General features: G+C 35.5%; 1 protein-coding gene across 2 annotated transcripts in view; it reads right to left on the bottom strand.

Annotated features, from left to right (window-relative positions):
• The window catches only part of DCAF6 (DDB1 and CUL4 associated factor 6), a 152,751-nt gene that overhangs the window by 58,645 nt on the left and 76,917 nt on the right, over positions 1-17,189 (bottom strand). For both annotated transcript variants that reach the window (XM_021717374.1, XM_021717375.1), the window contains 3 exons: positions 13,118-13,211; positions 11,316-11,435; positions 5,615-5,875 (listed from right to left, as the gene is read on the bottom strand). In XM_021717374.1, the coding sequence (XP_021573049.1) occupies positions 5,615-5,875; positions 11,316-11,435; positions 13,118-13,211 (475 nt within the window). The remainder of the gene's footprint in view (positions 1-5,614; positions 5,876-11,315; positions 11,436-13,117; positions 13,212-17,189) is intronic.

Raw genomic sequence — 17,189 nt, 5'->3', positions numbered from 1 at the left:
GAGTCTATAATCTAGATTTTGGGCTTTGAAAAAGTTTGTTTTAATATGCCTTATAACAGAGTTCTTACTTCACCAGCAACTTTTCTACAAAGCTAAATTTAGCTATCACTATTATTATAGGTCAAAATAAATTTGTAATTCAAGCCCGTGGTTATTTGTACATAAGCAGGAATCCACACACACAGACCATATCATTATACTATCTAATCTCTTACTATCTATCATATCATATACCTATACATATACTTTTTAGTAAAAAAAAAAAAAAATCTCATAATTTGAATGGTCTATTTAATTAGAGACACAAGGCAGGGATGCTTTAAGTGATTCATTTGTCAATATGAGCCCCCAAACTGAATTTTGTATATGCCAATATCCCCACCCAATGCAACTTCTCTAATCCTATTCGTTAAATTCGTCAAAATAAAACCAAAGGAAATAAATAAACTATAACACATTGGAAAAACTGCCTCAAGTAAAACATTTTCATTAAAAGAAGCTTCTTAACATGGGAAAAATTTACAAATAATGCACTAAATGAATACATTTTCAGGTTTAGTTTAAGAAATAACTAAAAGAGATGTCTAATAGGCATTACTGAGAAAAGAAAATATTTAAGTTACTTTGAAATACTTTTTAGAAATAAAATTATGAAGATCTAATTTAACTTCTATAGTTTCAGCGCATACTCATATCTTTCTGTTTTTATTTTATTTATTTATTTTTTAATTTTTTTTTTTGAGTTGGAGTCTCACTCTGTTACCCAGACTGGAGTGCAGTGGCTGCTCCCAGCCACCGCAGCCTCAATCTGCTGGGCTCCGGCGATCCTTCCGCCTTAGCCTTCCAAATAGCTGGAACTACAGGCGCTCGCTACCACGCCCGGCTCATTTTGATTTCATTGTAGAGATGAGGTCTCGCCAAGTTGCCCAGGCGGGTCTTGAACCCGCGGGCTCAGGCAATCCACTCACCTCAGCCTCCCAAAGGCACGGGATTACAGGCTGAACCACCGAGCCCAGCTCTGTTTTTAAAATAAATAATTCTATAACCACTTTTTGAGAGGCAATCTTTTGTTAAATGTTCAAGGGGAAAAAAAAACATGTATAATAATTTAAAATGTCTGTTTAAATTCTGGGTTATGTATCTGGAATATGGTCTCAAATGGTAGGACATATGAATTAAAATAAAATTCAAGAATAAAAAGGGTGAAACAAAAAAAATCTACCAACTGATTTCAAATTCCACTTGAGTATATTTGTCTTCTTAATTTAGCTACAGAACTCAAAGCCAACTTTGTGGCCTCCTCTAAATATAGTATTCTTCAGGTCATGCATTTTGTATATCACCTCACTCATAGTTTCATTTTTTTGCCCTACTCTTAGTTCTGTTTGTCCTATTTCACTCATACACACACACACACACACACACACACACACACACACACTTTTTAAAAAGTATTTAAGTAAGAAACCGTAAAATATCTTCATAACAAGGTGAGGAAAGTTACCCACTCAGTCTTATGTGGTCTAGACAATCAAAGGCAAAATGATAAATAATTGTATATATAATCACGACATCTTTCCTAGGTGTTACCAAATTTGAAGAGACTAGTAGAAACATACAGAGTTAATGAAGTGGGGCTGAAAATATAAAGACTAAATATACCCTACCTATCCTATAGCAGCTTAACAATAATTTAGTACTTTATGATACTCTTAATTATAGAGAGTGAATACTGTTGGGGGAAAAAAGACGCTCACTCAGAAACCAGAGACAACAATACAGACAATGTCCCTGTCTTCATGAGAGCATATTTTAGTAAAAGAAATGTCACAAATAAATCAATCAAGAGTAAAAAAACTAAAATTTCTATAAGTGTCTTCAGGAAATAAACAGGGTTATACAAAAAGAATAACATTTTAGAAAGAGTAAAAAGGAAAGAATGTTCTACCTAGGGTAGTTACACCAGAGGAAAAAGAAACTGGTCGTGTGATCAGCCAGGAGAAGGTCCTCCTGGGTGCAGAACACAGTAAGAACAAAGTCTCCAATTCTAAAGAAAGAAAGAGGCGAAAGAGAATTTGGCATACTAAAGGAACTGAAAGGAAACTAGTACATCTATAGTATAATGATCATCAAAGACTGAGAAAGTGGAATGAGATGGGACCAGAAAGGTAGGGAAGGGCCAGGCCATGTGGTTTGTACAGGTCCACAGCAGGGAGTTTTTTTTTTTTAATCTTTTGTAGTTGTATTGCTAGATGCAATCAGAAGTCTCTGCAGGAATTTAAATAGTAAAGTTATATAATCTGATTTAACATTTTTAAATACTCAATCTGGCTGCTGCATGGAGAACAAATTATAAGTGAACAATAGTAGATGAAGGGAGATCAATTAGGAGACAAGAGACAATGGTGAAAAGAAAAGAATTAGGATATAGTTTAGATATAGGACCAACACCACCTGCTGAGAATTAGGCATGAGACTTAAGGGAAAGGAAGGAATCAAGAATAATTCATGGGTTATTAAAATAAGCAAATAAACCAAGATAGAACCAATTAAAGGACAGGAAGGGTTCGTTTGAACACGTAAGTTTAAGATGTACAATGGTACTCTGGAACTCAGGGTATAAGACTGTTGATATATATGTGAGGGTCATCAATTTAGAGGAGACATTAAAGGCTGTGGGGAACTGACACAGTGACCCTGGGATAGAGTGTATGTAGAGAAGAGAAACCAGACAGAACAAAGGGATTCAATTATAATATTCAGAAGTAGATAGAAGAAGAAACACTAACAATGTTCACTGAAAACCTACCAGAATTGATAATAAAAGTAAATAGGCAAAAATGATGTCATTTAGGCCAAGAAAGGAAAATGCTTCAAGAAAGGAGTGACAGATTATGTTAAATGCAAATGAATCCAAGTCCAGTAAGACACTAACAGAAACAGTATCTTAGAAAGGAGATAATAAGAGCACACTGGGGTCAAAAGGAACAATTCAGCAGAAAATGCAATGATGATGCAGGAGAAGGAGTTCTTAAGAAGCTGGAAAGGAATGGGAACTACACTAGCTAGCTTTTGATGGGAGCAGACACATTTCTTCTAAGATGAGTTTCTGCTTCTATGTGATAGACAGTGTGAGGACAGTTGTTGGAAAGTTGGGAGATTTAATATTAGGAAAATGAGTGCTCTTCTTTTTACTGTGAAAGAGAGGTTAAAAGCTGGGGGGTGGGGCAAGGGTGAAGGGGAGTGTTAAAAGTTGGAGAGACGTGAAGGTGTTAATAGACATTTTGTACAGTTGGAGACCAATAGTGTTGAGAGAGATTGCTCTTATGCAGTGATGAGCACCCATTGGAATTTGTGGTCAGAACTTTCTTCACTATCATTCAGTGATTCAGTTGTAGAGTAAGAGAAGGCAGACAATTCAATTCCATCAGAGATGGAGTTTTACCTGGCAAGTTTTCACATTCCCATTGTCTTAATACCGGTAAAAACAACAGAGGAAATAGGAGGGATATGAAGAAAAGGCACAAACATTTACATTAAAAAGTAGCCACAGCAAGAAGCATACTTTTCCATTTTTATCTATCTCTGTGAAAGACAATAACAGAAATCATGGCTCTAAATTGACACTCTCCTCTACTACATTCATCCAAAGGATGATTCCCAATATACACAAATTCATATAGACTTAGAAAGGTTACGGTAAGTGCAAGAAATGGGGGAAAAAAACAGAAACAAAACAACACAAAAACACATTAAATCCTTACTGTTGAAATGTTGAATTCTGCAATAAAAGAGCTATTGTTAGGACAATTACAGACATAACCTTTAAATGTTACATAGCTTTCAGGTTGTGTGTGCATGTGTGTGTGTGTGTGTGTGTGTGTGTGTGTGTGTGTGTGTGTGTGTAAGCAGGATTTATTGAAAGGACAAAGAAGTTCCCACAGTGGGAGGGGACCTCATCTAACACCAAATCATTTTCCTCAGTAGTGATCCTATCTCAGTAACATCTCCCAGTTAGAAATATTTCCTTACTGTCTTTGAAAAATTCATGGGTAAAGGTGCTAAGTAATGTTTTAATAATGATCAACATAAACATTTTTTTCCTATTTCAACGATTCAAGTGACTTTAGAATTTAATATTTATAAACATTTAATATTGAAAGGAATTTGGCAATTTGAAATATAGTATTAAAGTGCATTAAAAATCTATTGAAAAATAAAACTTCAGACACTTTACTCACAAGAAATGGTTTAAGAAACAACTGGAATTAGTTAAGATTCAGTGGAATTTGAACATAAGTTACAGAATCTTCTTGCTAAATTTTCTTGATAACTTAACTTATAATTGATCAAAATATTTACAAGTATTTCCAAAATGCTATCACCTTAAAAATTCTTGCTTTTCCCAATTTTACCTGCTTTGAGAAACAAACTTTTAACTACTTCTGCCACTACTTCCCAAATCTTCCAGAATATTTTATTCTCCCATAAATTAAAATGCAATGTTGACTACAGTGTGAAAACCCTGGTTTTGTAACTCATCTTTAGTATATTATTATGGATAAAATGTATACAGTGTTAACAGTTATGTAACTGACTCTGGCTTTTATTCCCATAGAAACTGAAAATGAATTACCAAAAATGGGATATACTCATAAAAGAGTGCTTAAATTAAAACACTCCATATTTGGTGATCTGGCATCAGTCTCTAGAGAAGCGAGAATAAAATGACAGCTTGGCAACTAAGCTGTTAGAAATTCTTTGTAAGTTTTGGCTTAGACCTGCCAGCAATATTTCTAGTTGCTAATATTTTTGGTACTATATCAAGTAAAATGCTTTCTGAGAAGAACCTGAAGAAAAATATGAATAAATATCTTATCAGTTATTATAATTACCTATATACAGTTAAACATGACAAGTAAACTGTAGATATATCTGCTGAAAATCACTGTTGTAAATACTAGTTAAATACTAATACATTCCACAGTTGGAAGGAAAAGTTGAACATACAGACTTATAGTAATAAAAGGAAAATAGTACTTTAACAGAATTTAGGAGTGGTTTTTTTCATTAGCATCAAGTACCAAGAAAATAAGAATTTAGTAAAATAATTATTTTCCATATAAATAATGGAGAAATAATTCTTTTGGTAAATTGTACATGCTATGAGAAGACACCAAATTAAATTCACCACACAGAATGTATTAAAAGTATTGTATGATTTAAGGAAAAATATAAACAAAATGGAGCTAATACAATATAAACAAAATGGAGCTATATTTTCACTATCAGTTTAATATGGGTATATAATGATCTGTAAAAATAATCTTTATACCAAGTGCATTCTATGTCAAAATACTATTTGCCGGTACTCATATTTTTTAAAGAACTGTTTTATGCAAATTGAAGATTCCTATTTGTTAAAATTCATGCAAGTTAGGCATACTTAAGTTTTGTGTTTAAATTACGTGTTCACAAAATGTATGTCATTTTGATCACCTATTCCAGCAAGAAGTTATGTGATTTAGTATCTTTCAAAATAGTCCGTAAAGAAGTTTTTACTGTCAGGAATCATCAAACGCACCACAGCCTACTTAAAGAGTAATATCCTCACCAGACTGATGATGTGTATGGTGTCCAGATGCCTCTGCAGATTGCCTGTGTTCACTGTCTGGAGAAGACAGCAAAGAAGTAGAATGAGGGCTTTCTATGGAAGATGATGTTGAATGAGCCTGAGCTGACACTGTAGAGGACGTAGAAGGTTGAAGAAATTGTTCAGCTGGAGTATCGACTTCCATTGCAGTTTCACCCACTTCCAAATCAGGACTTGGTGGGACCGCAGGAACAGTTGAAACATCTGACTGGCTCATGCCACCTTCAAAATAAATGTTAATGCAAATTCAAATTTTAAATATTTTTACAAACCTGCTACTCTTAAGAGATATGCTCAGGCAGGGGTGGAATTGGCAGTACTGGGAATCTGCAGGGAGGGGGGATGGGGATGTGGGCATACCTTATCAACAAGGGTGCAGACATAATGAACATTTGTATACCTAACCCTGAGTTGTACCCCACATCTTTAAAATTAAAAAAATAATTTAAAAAAAGAGTTGTTCAGGAAACACACCTACAATTGTACACACTAATAAATAATTTCAGGATAACAATAATACCCAGTGGTGGTTTGGTCTATTTGACCAAACAGGCTAATCAATAGGGGCAAAAATTTATCTATAACATATTCTTGTTAAAGAAATCAATCTTTCAAATTACATAAAACTTGTTTACTCACAGTGTTTTATGTATTTCCATTCTCAAAGTGCATTTAAAAAGGACTTAAAATGGAAAATCTCAGACTCTTTACTTTTCTTTGAGTAAAGCAAAAGATAAGGGCTAGGTCTAGTGGTACCAGAAGAAAAAAATTACATCTAATACCTTCTGCACTCTACTGTTTCACACAGTACAATAAGAACCTTGTGATTACTATAGATACAAAACATGGCATAATTTAGATGGTATAAATAAAACTGTCAGGGGAATAGGATTAAGACGGTTGATGAGAAGAAGCTAGAGTGTATTTCTCCCACAAAGTTAACCAAAATAGACAGAGTTCTTCAGCACTCAAAGAGGAATAAGATGAACTGCATACCCTGCAACTCATCAGACAAGTAACAAGATCCATAGGGCACAAAGAAGAGAAAAATCAATCAGCCTTGGCTGGGACCAGAAAGACTTTCCTGAATCACCTCACAAATTATGAGCTGCCTCCAGAGGTAGCAGGAAAGGCAAATGATGAGAATTCAGAAGTTTTATGCTCCTGCCAAAGACTTTAATGGCCCCCTGAGCCTCACAGTGTTCCAGTCCCTCATGGGAAACTGCCTTACCTGTAGTTGTGCTCTGCCAAAACCTACATGTAGTGGTCCAGCAAAAAAACAACAAAAACAAACAAACAAAAAACCCAGTGACTCCAGCTGCCATACCTAGGAACTCAACCCTTGCTGGCCCCTGCTTTCTAGCTGGTCTGGGAGGGAAGGGCAAGACCTGATGCTTTCATTTGCCCCAAAGGAAAACTTCGCCAAGGCAGACAGTTCCTGGCTGGGCAGACTCCCAGGGAAAGACCTGAGGTGGGACCCACTTTAACATTCTCAATACAGAGGCTAGATGGGTGAGGCTGGGTGGGACTCACTGACCTAGCACCTTTTCACTCCGTATGTAAACTCTTGTCTAGCCTCTGCTCCAAGTTGGAGATTCCCTTCTTAATCACCACTGGAGTAGTCAGTAGAGCACACAGGTGGGAGCTTGAGAGCTTTTTCTCCCAGCCCCCTCCAAGGGTGAAAAGGGGGAACTTGGGTAGTCCCCACAGGCCTGTCCATTACCTGAGTCAGCTGGGTATTTCCTTGAAGCAATACAGCCCAAACAGAAAGACCACAGTCACCAATGCAGCTGGTTCTCTGCTGCAAGCACTTCCTCCATGCTGGAGGTCAACAGGCAAAACTAATTACATCTAATATAATACCTCATTTTGGGGGAAGGTATAATCCCAGATCCAAATTAACACCTATCCAAGCCACCCCAGCCACTCAGGACTCCTTGAGCCTGTGCAGGTACCCAGCACAGTATTACTCCAGTTAGCAATCAAGAAACTCACCACACCAAGGCTATATATAACCAAGGGAACCTTATAGTGTCTACATCAGCCCTTTGTCATCCTCACATAAGAAGAAATAGTACACCCAAATGAAAAGGAATCAGAAAAATAACTCAGACAATATGAAAAAACAGACTTCTTCAACAACCCCCAAAGGACACACTAACTCCTCAAAAATGAACCCCACCCAAAATGAATTCTTCAAAATTCCAGAGATAGAACTGAAAAGGCTGATTATAAAATTGCTCAGTGAGATTCAGGCAAAAACTGAAAACCAACAAAAAGAAATTAAAAGAAAAAAAAAAAAAAACTATTCAGGACATGAATGAGAAATTTTCCAAAGAGACACTTAAAAAAAAAAAAGAGGAAACTCTACAAGCCAGAAGGAATTGGGGCCCTATCTTCAATCTCCTCAAACAGAATAACAGTCAGCCAAGGAACTAGAAAAACAAACAAACCAAATCCAAAGAAGAAAAGAAATAATGAAGATCAGAGCAGAACCAAATGAAATTGAAACAACAACAAAAAAAACCCACAAAGGATCAATGAAACAAAAAGCTGGTTCTTTGAAAACATAAACAAAATTGATACATCACTAGCGAGATTAGGAAATGAAGAGAGAAGATTCAAATGAGCTCAGTTAGAAATGAAAATGGAGAAATTACAACTGATACCATGGAAATACAAAAGATCATTCAGGATTATAATAATTATTATGAATACTTCTATGCAAACAAGTTAGACAATCCAGAGGAAATGGATGAATTCTTAAAAATATACAACCTCTCCAATCTTGAGTCAGGAAAAAATAGAAACCCTGAACAGACCAATAATGAGCAGTGATATTGAGATAGTAATTTAAAGTCTCCAAACAAAAAAAAAAGTCTAGGACCTGAAAAGACTTACTGCCAAATTCTACCAGACTTTCAAAGAAGAACTAAAGAAACTATTCCATAAGACTGAAGAGGAGGGAATTATCCTTAACACATTCTACAAAGCTAGTATCATCCTGATACCAAAACCAGGAAAAGACTCAACAAGAAAACTACAGACCAATTCCTGATGAATACAGACACAAACATCTTCAATAAAACATTAGCAAACTGAATTCAACATCACATTTTTAAAAAATCCACTATGATAAAGTAGGTTTTATCCCAGAGATGCAAGGACGGTTCAACATATGCAAGTCAATAAATGGGATCCACCACATAAACAAACTTAAAAGCAAAAATCATATGACCATTTCAACAGATGCAGAAAAAGCACTTGATAAAATCCAGCATCCCTTCATGATAAAAACCCTCAGCAAAACAGACACAGAAGAAACAGTTCTCAAAATTATAAAAGCCACATATAACAGAACCACAGCCAACATCATCCTGAATGGAGAAGAGTTGAATACATTCCTTCTCAGAACTGGAATGAGGCAAGGATGCCCATTTTCATCACTCCTATTCAACATACTACTGTAAGTCCTAGCCAGAGCAATCAGGCAAGAGAAAGAAATAAAAGGTATCCATACTGGAAAAGAAAAAAAGTCAAACTAGTTTTATAAGCTGACAATATGATCTTATGCCTAGAAAATCCTAAAGACTTCTTCCAAAAGATTCCTGAACTTGGCTGATGAATTTTGTCAAGTTTCAGGATACAAAATCAACACACAAATCAGTGGCACTGCTAAACACCAACAGCGACCAAGCTGAGAATCAAATCAAGAACACAATTTCATTCATAATAGCAGTCAGAAAGCTAAAATATATTTAACCAAGGAGGTGAAAGATCTCTACAAGAAGAACTACAAAACACTGATGAATGAAACTGTACAGGACATAAGCAAATGGAGAAACATCCCATGCTCATGGACTGGAAGAATCAACATTGTTAGTATGACTATATTACTCAAAGTAATTAACAGATTCAACAAAATCCCTATCAAACTACCAATGCCATTTTTCACAGAATTAGAAAAAAACAATCCTAACATTCATATGTAACTAAAAAAAGTCAGAATAGTCAAAGCAATCCTAAGCAAAAAGAAGGAAGCTAGAGGCACCACAATACCAAACTTCAAATTATACTACAATGCTATAGTAACCAGAACAGAATGGTATTGGTACTGGTACAAGAGCAGACATGTGGACCACTGGAACAGACTACCTACAACCAGCTGATCTTCGACAAAGCAGACAAAAACTGAAGAATGGACATATACTGAAGAAAGGACACCCTACTGAACAAATGGTGCTGGGAAAATTGTATAGCTACATTCAGAAAAATGAAACTTGATCCCTATCTCTCATCTTATACAAAAATTAAGATACAAGATGGATTAAAGTCTTAAGTGTCAGACCTGAAACTATAAAATTCCTGGAAGAAAACCTAGAAAAAACTCTTCTGGACACTAACCTAGGCAAAGAATTTATTGTTAAAACTCCAAAAGTAAATGTAACAAAAATAAAAATATGTAAGTGGGACTTAATTAAACTAAAAAGCCTCTGCACAACAAAAGAAATAACAGAACAAACAGGCAAGCTACAGAATGGGAAAAGATATTCACAAACCACACATCTAACAAAGGACTAGTATGTTGAATCTACAAAAAAACTCAAATAAACCAGCAAGAAAAAAAACCAAACTATCCCATTAAAAAGTAGGCACATAATATGAACAGACATCTCTCAAAAGATATATAAATGACTAACAAACATATGAAAAAATGCTCAACATCACTAAATCATCAGGAAAATGCAAATTAAAACTAAATTCAGAAACCACCTTAGATCAGTCAGAATGGTCATTATTAAAAAAATCAAAAAATAATAGATGTTGGTATAGATGTGGTAAAAGGGAACGCTTATACAATCTCTGTAGACATTTCTCAAATAACTACAAGTAGATCTTCCATTTGATTCAGCAATCCCATTACTATGTACCTACCCAAAGGATCAGAGTTTTTTATACAAAAAGACACCTGTACTTACTTGTTGATCGCAGCATAATTCACAACTGTAAAGATGTGGAATCAACATAAATGCCCATCAATGGATCATCAGTGGATTATGAAAATGTGGTGCATACACATACACACACACACACACACACACACACACACACACACACATACATATACATATGAAATACCTCATCTAATACTACTATATATAAAATACCTCATGGAACATTATTCAGTCATAAAAAAGACTGAAATAATGTCTTTTGCAGCAACCACAGATGGAATTGGAGAACATCATCCTAAGTGAACTAACGCAGGAACAGAAAACTAAACACAATATGTTCTAACTTGTAAGTGGGAGCTAAACTAAGGATCTGTAAAGGTTTACTTATTAGAATGCTATAATGGACATTGGAGTCCCAGAAGGGGTAAGATAGGAAGGGGTGGAGGGATGAAAAATCACTTACTCAGTATGATATATACAGGTGGAGGTAGTGGGTACACTTAAACCACAGATTTCTTCACTGTTATACAATGCTTCCATGTAACTGAAAACTGTTCATAGCCCCCTAAAGTTACTGAATTAAACACACACACACACACACACACACACACACACACACACACACACACACACACACACACACAAACTGGCTTCAACAAATAGTTTTTATCAGATTTCTGACAACTTCAATTAATATGAAAAATTACCTCTGGCTCGAGATCTTCCTCGTCCTCTATTGCTTTGTGCAACTTCGCTTGCTTCTTCAAACCATCTTGATAACATATCAGACATTCTCTGCATCAATGACACATTGGGACTTTGCTCTCCTATTATAATACAGATCTCATCAGTGAGTTTGGTAATAAGTCAAGATCTTTCATTAATGCAAAAGTCTATATTTTATAAATAAATTAGATGGATGCATATAAATCTAATTATTAGAGTGATCATCATACTTCATAGTAATTATTTATATGAGTGACTCTCCATCTGTATGGTTAAGTTCCTTGATAACAGGGTTCAAATCCCCTTCCTTCTTCTTTGCCTATTCTTAAATACTTCTAAACCTTCCACTCCTACATCAACCTATATCTTTAGTTCCAAGAGTGCCCCGCCAGGAAAGGTTCATGAATGCTAAGTTGAATAAATTAAAAGAAAGATTTCCACTCTCACTAAAGCATTATCTTCAAGTACAAACACAAAATGGCCTTATGTTTTTGCATGAATTTTCCTTAAATTGAATTTATTTTCATCATCATTTACGGTCAGCAAATTCCAGATACTCAAAATTAACTGGAACCAGAAAGTATTTTGTAGCCTCCCTCATTCCTTCTCCTCCTTCAAATAACTGAGTTTTTTCTTAAGGGCATTTTCAAATTGAAAGTATAACATCAAATGAAAAATCTGACAACTCTAATCTGACAACTCTATTCTACAATCATATACTTTAAAATGAAAATCACTTATTCTTACATTTTCCATGAAATCAGAATTTATTTTATATTTTACTGTCTTTATGTAATGTAGCTTTATAATTGAATATATACTGTAAAATGATACCAAGTATTATACTCATATACTGAGGAATATGCTTTCGAAAACAAAAGAAACTTCAGAAGTCATTAGAACAAGTTTTGGCTACAGATTCATATAATAAAATACACCAAGATTAATTCTATTTTAAGGTATGCCATCTTAAAGCTCTCACACTAGTTTCTTATCCTTGTCAAATGCACTTGATAGAAAGAAACAATTTTTTATGTTCTATAAAAGTCTCAGGTTAGAAATTAAGAGTTTTCACCTGCTTTTATCTAATAAAAAGACAAAAATTAAGAAGTCTGATAATACCCAATGTTCTATGGGGAAATGGGCATTCTGATACTTTCAGTGTGAATGTAAATTAGTAGACTATAAATCTGCAAAAATAAGTTCCAAAGTATATTCATTTTATAATTGAAGCTTGTATTTTTTCACTCACATCTACCGTTTTCTCCCACCACCCAGCCCTTAGTAATCAACTTTTTAATTTAGTGCATTTTTTTGGAGAGTAATTTGATAACTCTCAAAATTCCACTTCTAGAAATTTATCGTAAGACATATTTGCACAAGTATACCTATATATAAAAGGATGTTCATTACAGCATCATTCGTAATAGTGAAAAAACTGAAAATAAGATAAAATTTTTATTATTATTATTTTGAGTTAGAGTCTCACTCTGTTGCCCAGGCTGGAGTGCAGTACACAATCACAGTTCACCACGGGCTCAACCCTATGAGCTCAGGTGATTCTTCTGCCTCAGACACCTGTGTAGCTGGGACTGGCTCATTTTAAAATTTTTTTTGCAGAGACGGCATCTTGCTATGTTACCTAGGCTGGTCTCTAACTCCAGGGCTCATCCAATTCTCCTGCCTCAGCTCCCGAAGTACAGGGATTATAGGTATGATCCACTGTACCTGGCCTAATTTTTAAATACTGTATGCCAAATAAAGCTGACCAAAGTATAGTTACCATCTCGTTCTCGTTCACTCTCAGGCCTTGCTCTGGGTCCAGTATCTGACCAATCACCACGAAGTCTCAAACGCTTAACTGGAGGTTGTCGTAACTAAAAAAATAATGAAAGATTGATTCTATGAAAGTCTAAAACTCATATGCTCCCAACTCTTAAAGCATATTCTAAGTCTAATAGATTATTTTCATCGCCCTACTTTCATGGTTGAGTATGTGAGATGCTAGATCAAACTATGAAAGACACTGATAAAAGCTAAATCAGTCTTTTCCAGCACTCATTACAATGATAAACATCCACTGATGTTGACAGCCTACAATTACTATCTTCAACCTAAAAAGTCTAAATGCAACTTTGAAATATCATGTATATGTGCTTTCTAATCCCACTTGTATCACTTTCCAGCTGCAACAGAAGATATTTAACCATCTTGAGCCTTAGTTTTCTATTGTGATGATAAACATAGTCTAGGCAAATTAATTACATACCTAACTAGCAATGGGAGTTATTATTTTTACTGAATATTGATAATTTACTATTCAGTTACTCCCAGCAACTATTCCAGTCTAGGCAAATTAATTACATACCTAACTAGCAATGGGAGTTATTATTTTTACTGAATATTGATAATTTACTATTCAGTTACTCCCAGCAACTATTCCAGTCTAGGCAAATTAATTACATACCTAACTAGCAATGGGAGTTATTATTTTTACTGAATATTGATAATTTACTATTCAGTTACTCCCAGCATCTATTCCAACCCTTTATCACTTGCTTGAAGCTGTCTATTCCATCTTGCTGCCTTCATTCTTGGCTAGTAACTTTTCCTCCTACTTCAGAGAAAATAAAGTAAGTCCTGTATAAATGATATCAATTTTCTCAGCTGAATTCTACAGTTATCTATATCTACGACTTTCTAACTCTTTCCAAACTTTCTCAAAGGATGTGTCATTTATTCTGTTTAAGTTTCATCTCTCCATCTGTGTTTTTTATTATATTTCATCAACTCCTCAAACACCTTGCTTCAAAATTATTATCTTTTCTACATCTACATCAATAGTGTCTCTTCGTGTTCTTTCTCACATGGTAAAGGTTCTTATCTTTTTTTTTGTTTTTTGAGTAAGAGTCTCAATCATGTAGCTCACGCTGGAGTATAGAGGTACGCTCACGGCCACCATAGCCTCAATCCGCTGGGCTCAGGTAATCCATCCACTTCAGCCTTCCAAGTAGCTGGAACCAGAGGTGTATACCACCATGTCCAGCTAACTTTTTGGTTTATTGTAGAGACGAGGTCTCACCAAGTTGCCTAGGCTGGTCTTGAACCCCTGGGATCAAGCAATCCTCTCACCACTGCCTCCCAAAGTGCTGGGATTACGGGCATGAGCCACCGTGCCCAGCCTATTTTTTTTAAATAAACAAAAAATCTTAATTTTATAAAACCTCAGTTTCCAGATACAGTCCCTTTTTTTTGCTATACTTTACTCTCAAGTTTCTTGAGAAAAATCTATATTCACTCAATCTATCACTCTTCCTTTAATCCACTGTAGTCAATCTCTCCATTGGTTTCCCATCTTTCCACTTATTTCATTCTCACCAAAGTCACCAGTGAATGATCAGTTGCCAAATTCACTGATCCATTATAGAAAGGGTCTATAGTATGATTAATAATCAACTGTCAAGTCAACAGCAGCTTTCAGAGCTTATTTGACAGGTTTTCCATTTTTACTAAAATATAATTCACTTATTATAACATTCACAATTTTAAAGCATACAATTCAGAGATGTACATTCAACAATTGTACAACCATCTTTACTATATAATTCCAGAGTGTTTTTATCATGCCTAAAAGAAACCACATACCCATCAGCAGTCATTCCCTATTCATCCCCCATTCAGCTCCTGCCAACCACTAATCTACTTTCTATGTCTATGAATATGCATATTCTAAACATTCCATATAAATGGAATCATACAATATATGGCTTTTTATGTCTGGTTTCATTTAGTCTAATGTTTTCAGCTTTATTGATAGTGTAGCATGTATCAGCACTTCATTCCTTTTTATGGCTGAATTACATTCCATTTTATAGATATACAACATTTTGTTTATCCAATCATCAGTTGATGACACCGAGTTGTTTCCACTTATTGGCTATTATGAATAATGCTGTGATTGGGCATATGTATAAGTTTTTGTAGGAATGTGTTTCAATTCTCGAGTATACAGGCATACCTCATTGTATTGCACTTCACTTTACTGCACTTCACAGACACTGTGCTTTTTTACAAATTGAAGGTTTGGGGCAACGCTATGTCAAGTGGGTCCATTGGTGCTATTTTTTCAACAGCATGTGCTTACTTCATGACTCATTTTAGCAATTCTCTCAATAAGTCAAACACTATTATTATTATATTTGCTATGGTGATTTGTGATAATGATTTTTTAAAATTTTATTATTTATTTACTTATTATTTTAAAGCTGTGGGGTACAATTCAGGATTGAGTATACAAATGGTCATTGTACAGGTAAAGTTTGGGCCTGACTTTAGTACCCACTTTGTCTGGTTTGAATCAGGTACCCTTACTGATGAAGTATGCCCCCTCCCTCCCCTGGCAGAGTCCCGCTACTGCCAATACCTTTCTTATAGTATGTTCAGGGTCCATTTATGAGTGAGAACATGTGCTACTCAGTTCATGTGCTACACAGAGAACATGTGCTACTCAGTGAGAGCATGTGCTATTCAGTTCAGTGTGATCAGTGATTTTTAACGTTACTATCTTAATTGTTTTGGGGCTCCATGAACTGCTTCCACACAAGGTGTCCAACTTAATGGACAAATGTTTTGTGTGTTCTGACTGCTTCACCAACTGGCCATTTCCCAATCTCTCTCCTTCTCCTCAGGCTTCCCTACTCCCGGAGACACAACAACATTTAAATTAGGCCAATTAATAACCCTACAATGTCCTCCAAGTGGTCAAGTAAGAGTCACATGTCTTTCACTTCAAATCAAAAGCTAGACATGATGAAGCTTAATGAAGAAGATAAGTCAAAAGCCAGGACAGCCCCAAAGCTAGGCCTATTGTAACAAAATGTTAGCCAAGTTGTGAATGCAAAGGAAAAATTCTTGAAGGAAAGGAAAAGTGCTACTCCAGTGAACACACAATGATTAAGAAAGCAAAATAATCCTATTGTTGATATGGAGGAAGTCTGAGTGGTTTGGATAGAAGATCAAACCAGCCACAACATTCCCTTAAGCCAAATCCTAATCCAGAGCAAGGCCCTAAGTCTCCCCAATTCTATTAAAGCTGAGAAAGGTGAGGAAGCTGCAGAAGAAAAGTTTGAAGCTACCAGAAATTGGCTGATAAGATTTAAGGAAAGAAGCTGTCTCAAAACATAAAAATGCAAGGTGAATAATACTTTAAGAAAAGGATTAGCAGTAGCGGGATATTACTGGGGTAGGAGTGGTGGTAGGGGGGATACAACATTAATAAGGGTACCTAATCTCAAACCAACAAAGTGGGGACCAAAGGAAGGCCCAAACTTTACCTGTATGATAACCACTTGTATACCTAATCCTGAATTGTATCCCACATCTTTAAAATAGAAATTTTTTAAAAAGCAAGGTGAAGCAGCAAGTACTGATGTAGAAGCTACAGCAACTTATCCAGAAGACCTAGCTAAGATAAGTATTAAAGGTAGCTACACTGAACAGTAGATTTTCGATATAGATGAAACAGCCTTACACTGGAAGAAGATGCCATCTGGAACACCATCTGGGATGTTCACAGAGAGGAGAAGTCAATGCCTGACTTCAAAGCTTTCAAGGACAGGCTCACTCTCTTATTAGGGGTAGCTGGAGACTTTAAACTGAAGCCAATGTTCACTTACAATTCTAAAAATCTAAAAAAAGGCCTTTAAGAACTGTACTAAATATACTCTGCCTGTGCTCTATACATGGAACAAAGCCTAAGTGACAGCACATTTCTTTACAGCACAGTTTACTAAATATTTTGAGCCTACTGCTGAGACCTACTGCTCAGAAAAAAAGATTATTTTAAAAATATTACC

This window comes from Carlito syrichta, unplaced genomic scaffold, assembly GCF_000164805.1.
Source record: "Carlito syrichta isolate Samal-C Ts95f unplaced genomic scaffold, Tarsius_syrichta-2.0.1 Scaffold309719, whole genome shotgun sequence".
Classification (NCBI taxonomy): domain Eukaryota; kingdom Metazoa; phylum Chordata; class Mammalia; order Primates; family Tarsiidae; genus Carlito; species Carlito syrichta.
This window is presented reverse-complemented; position numbering and strand designations above follow the sequence as displayed.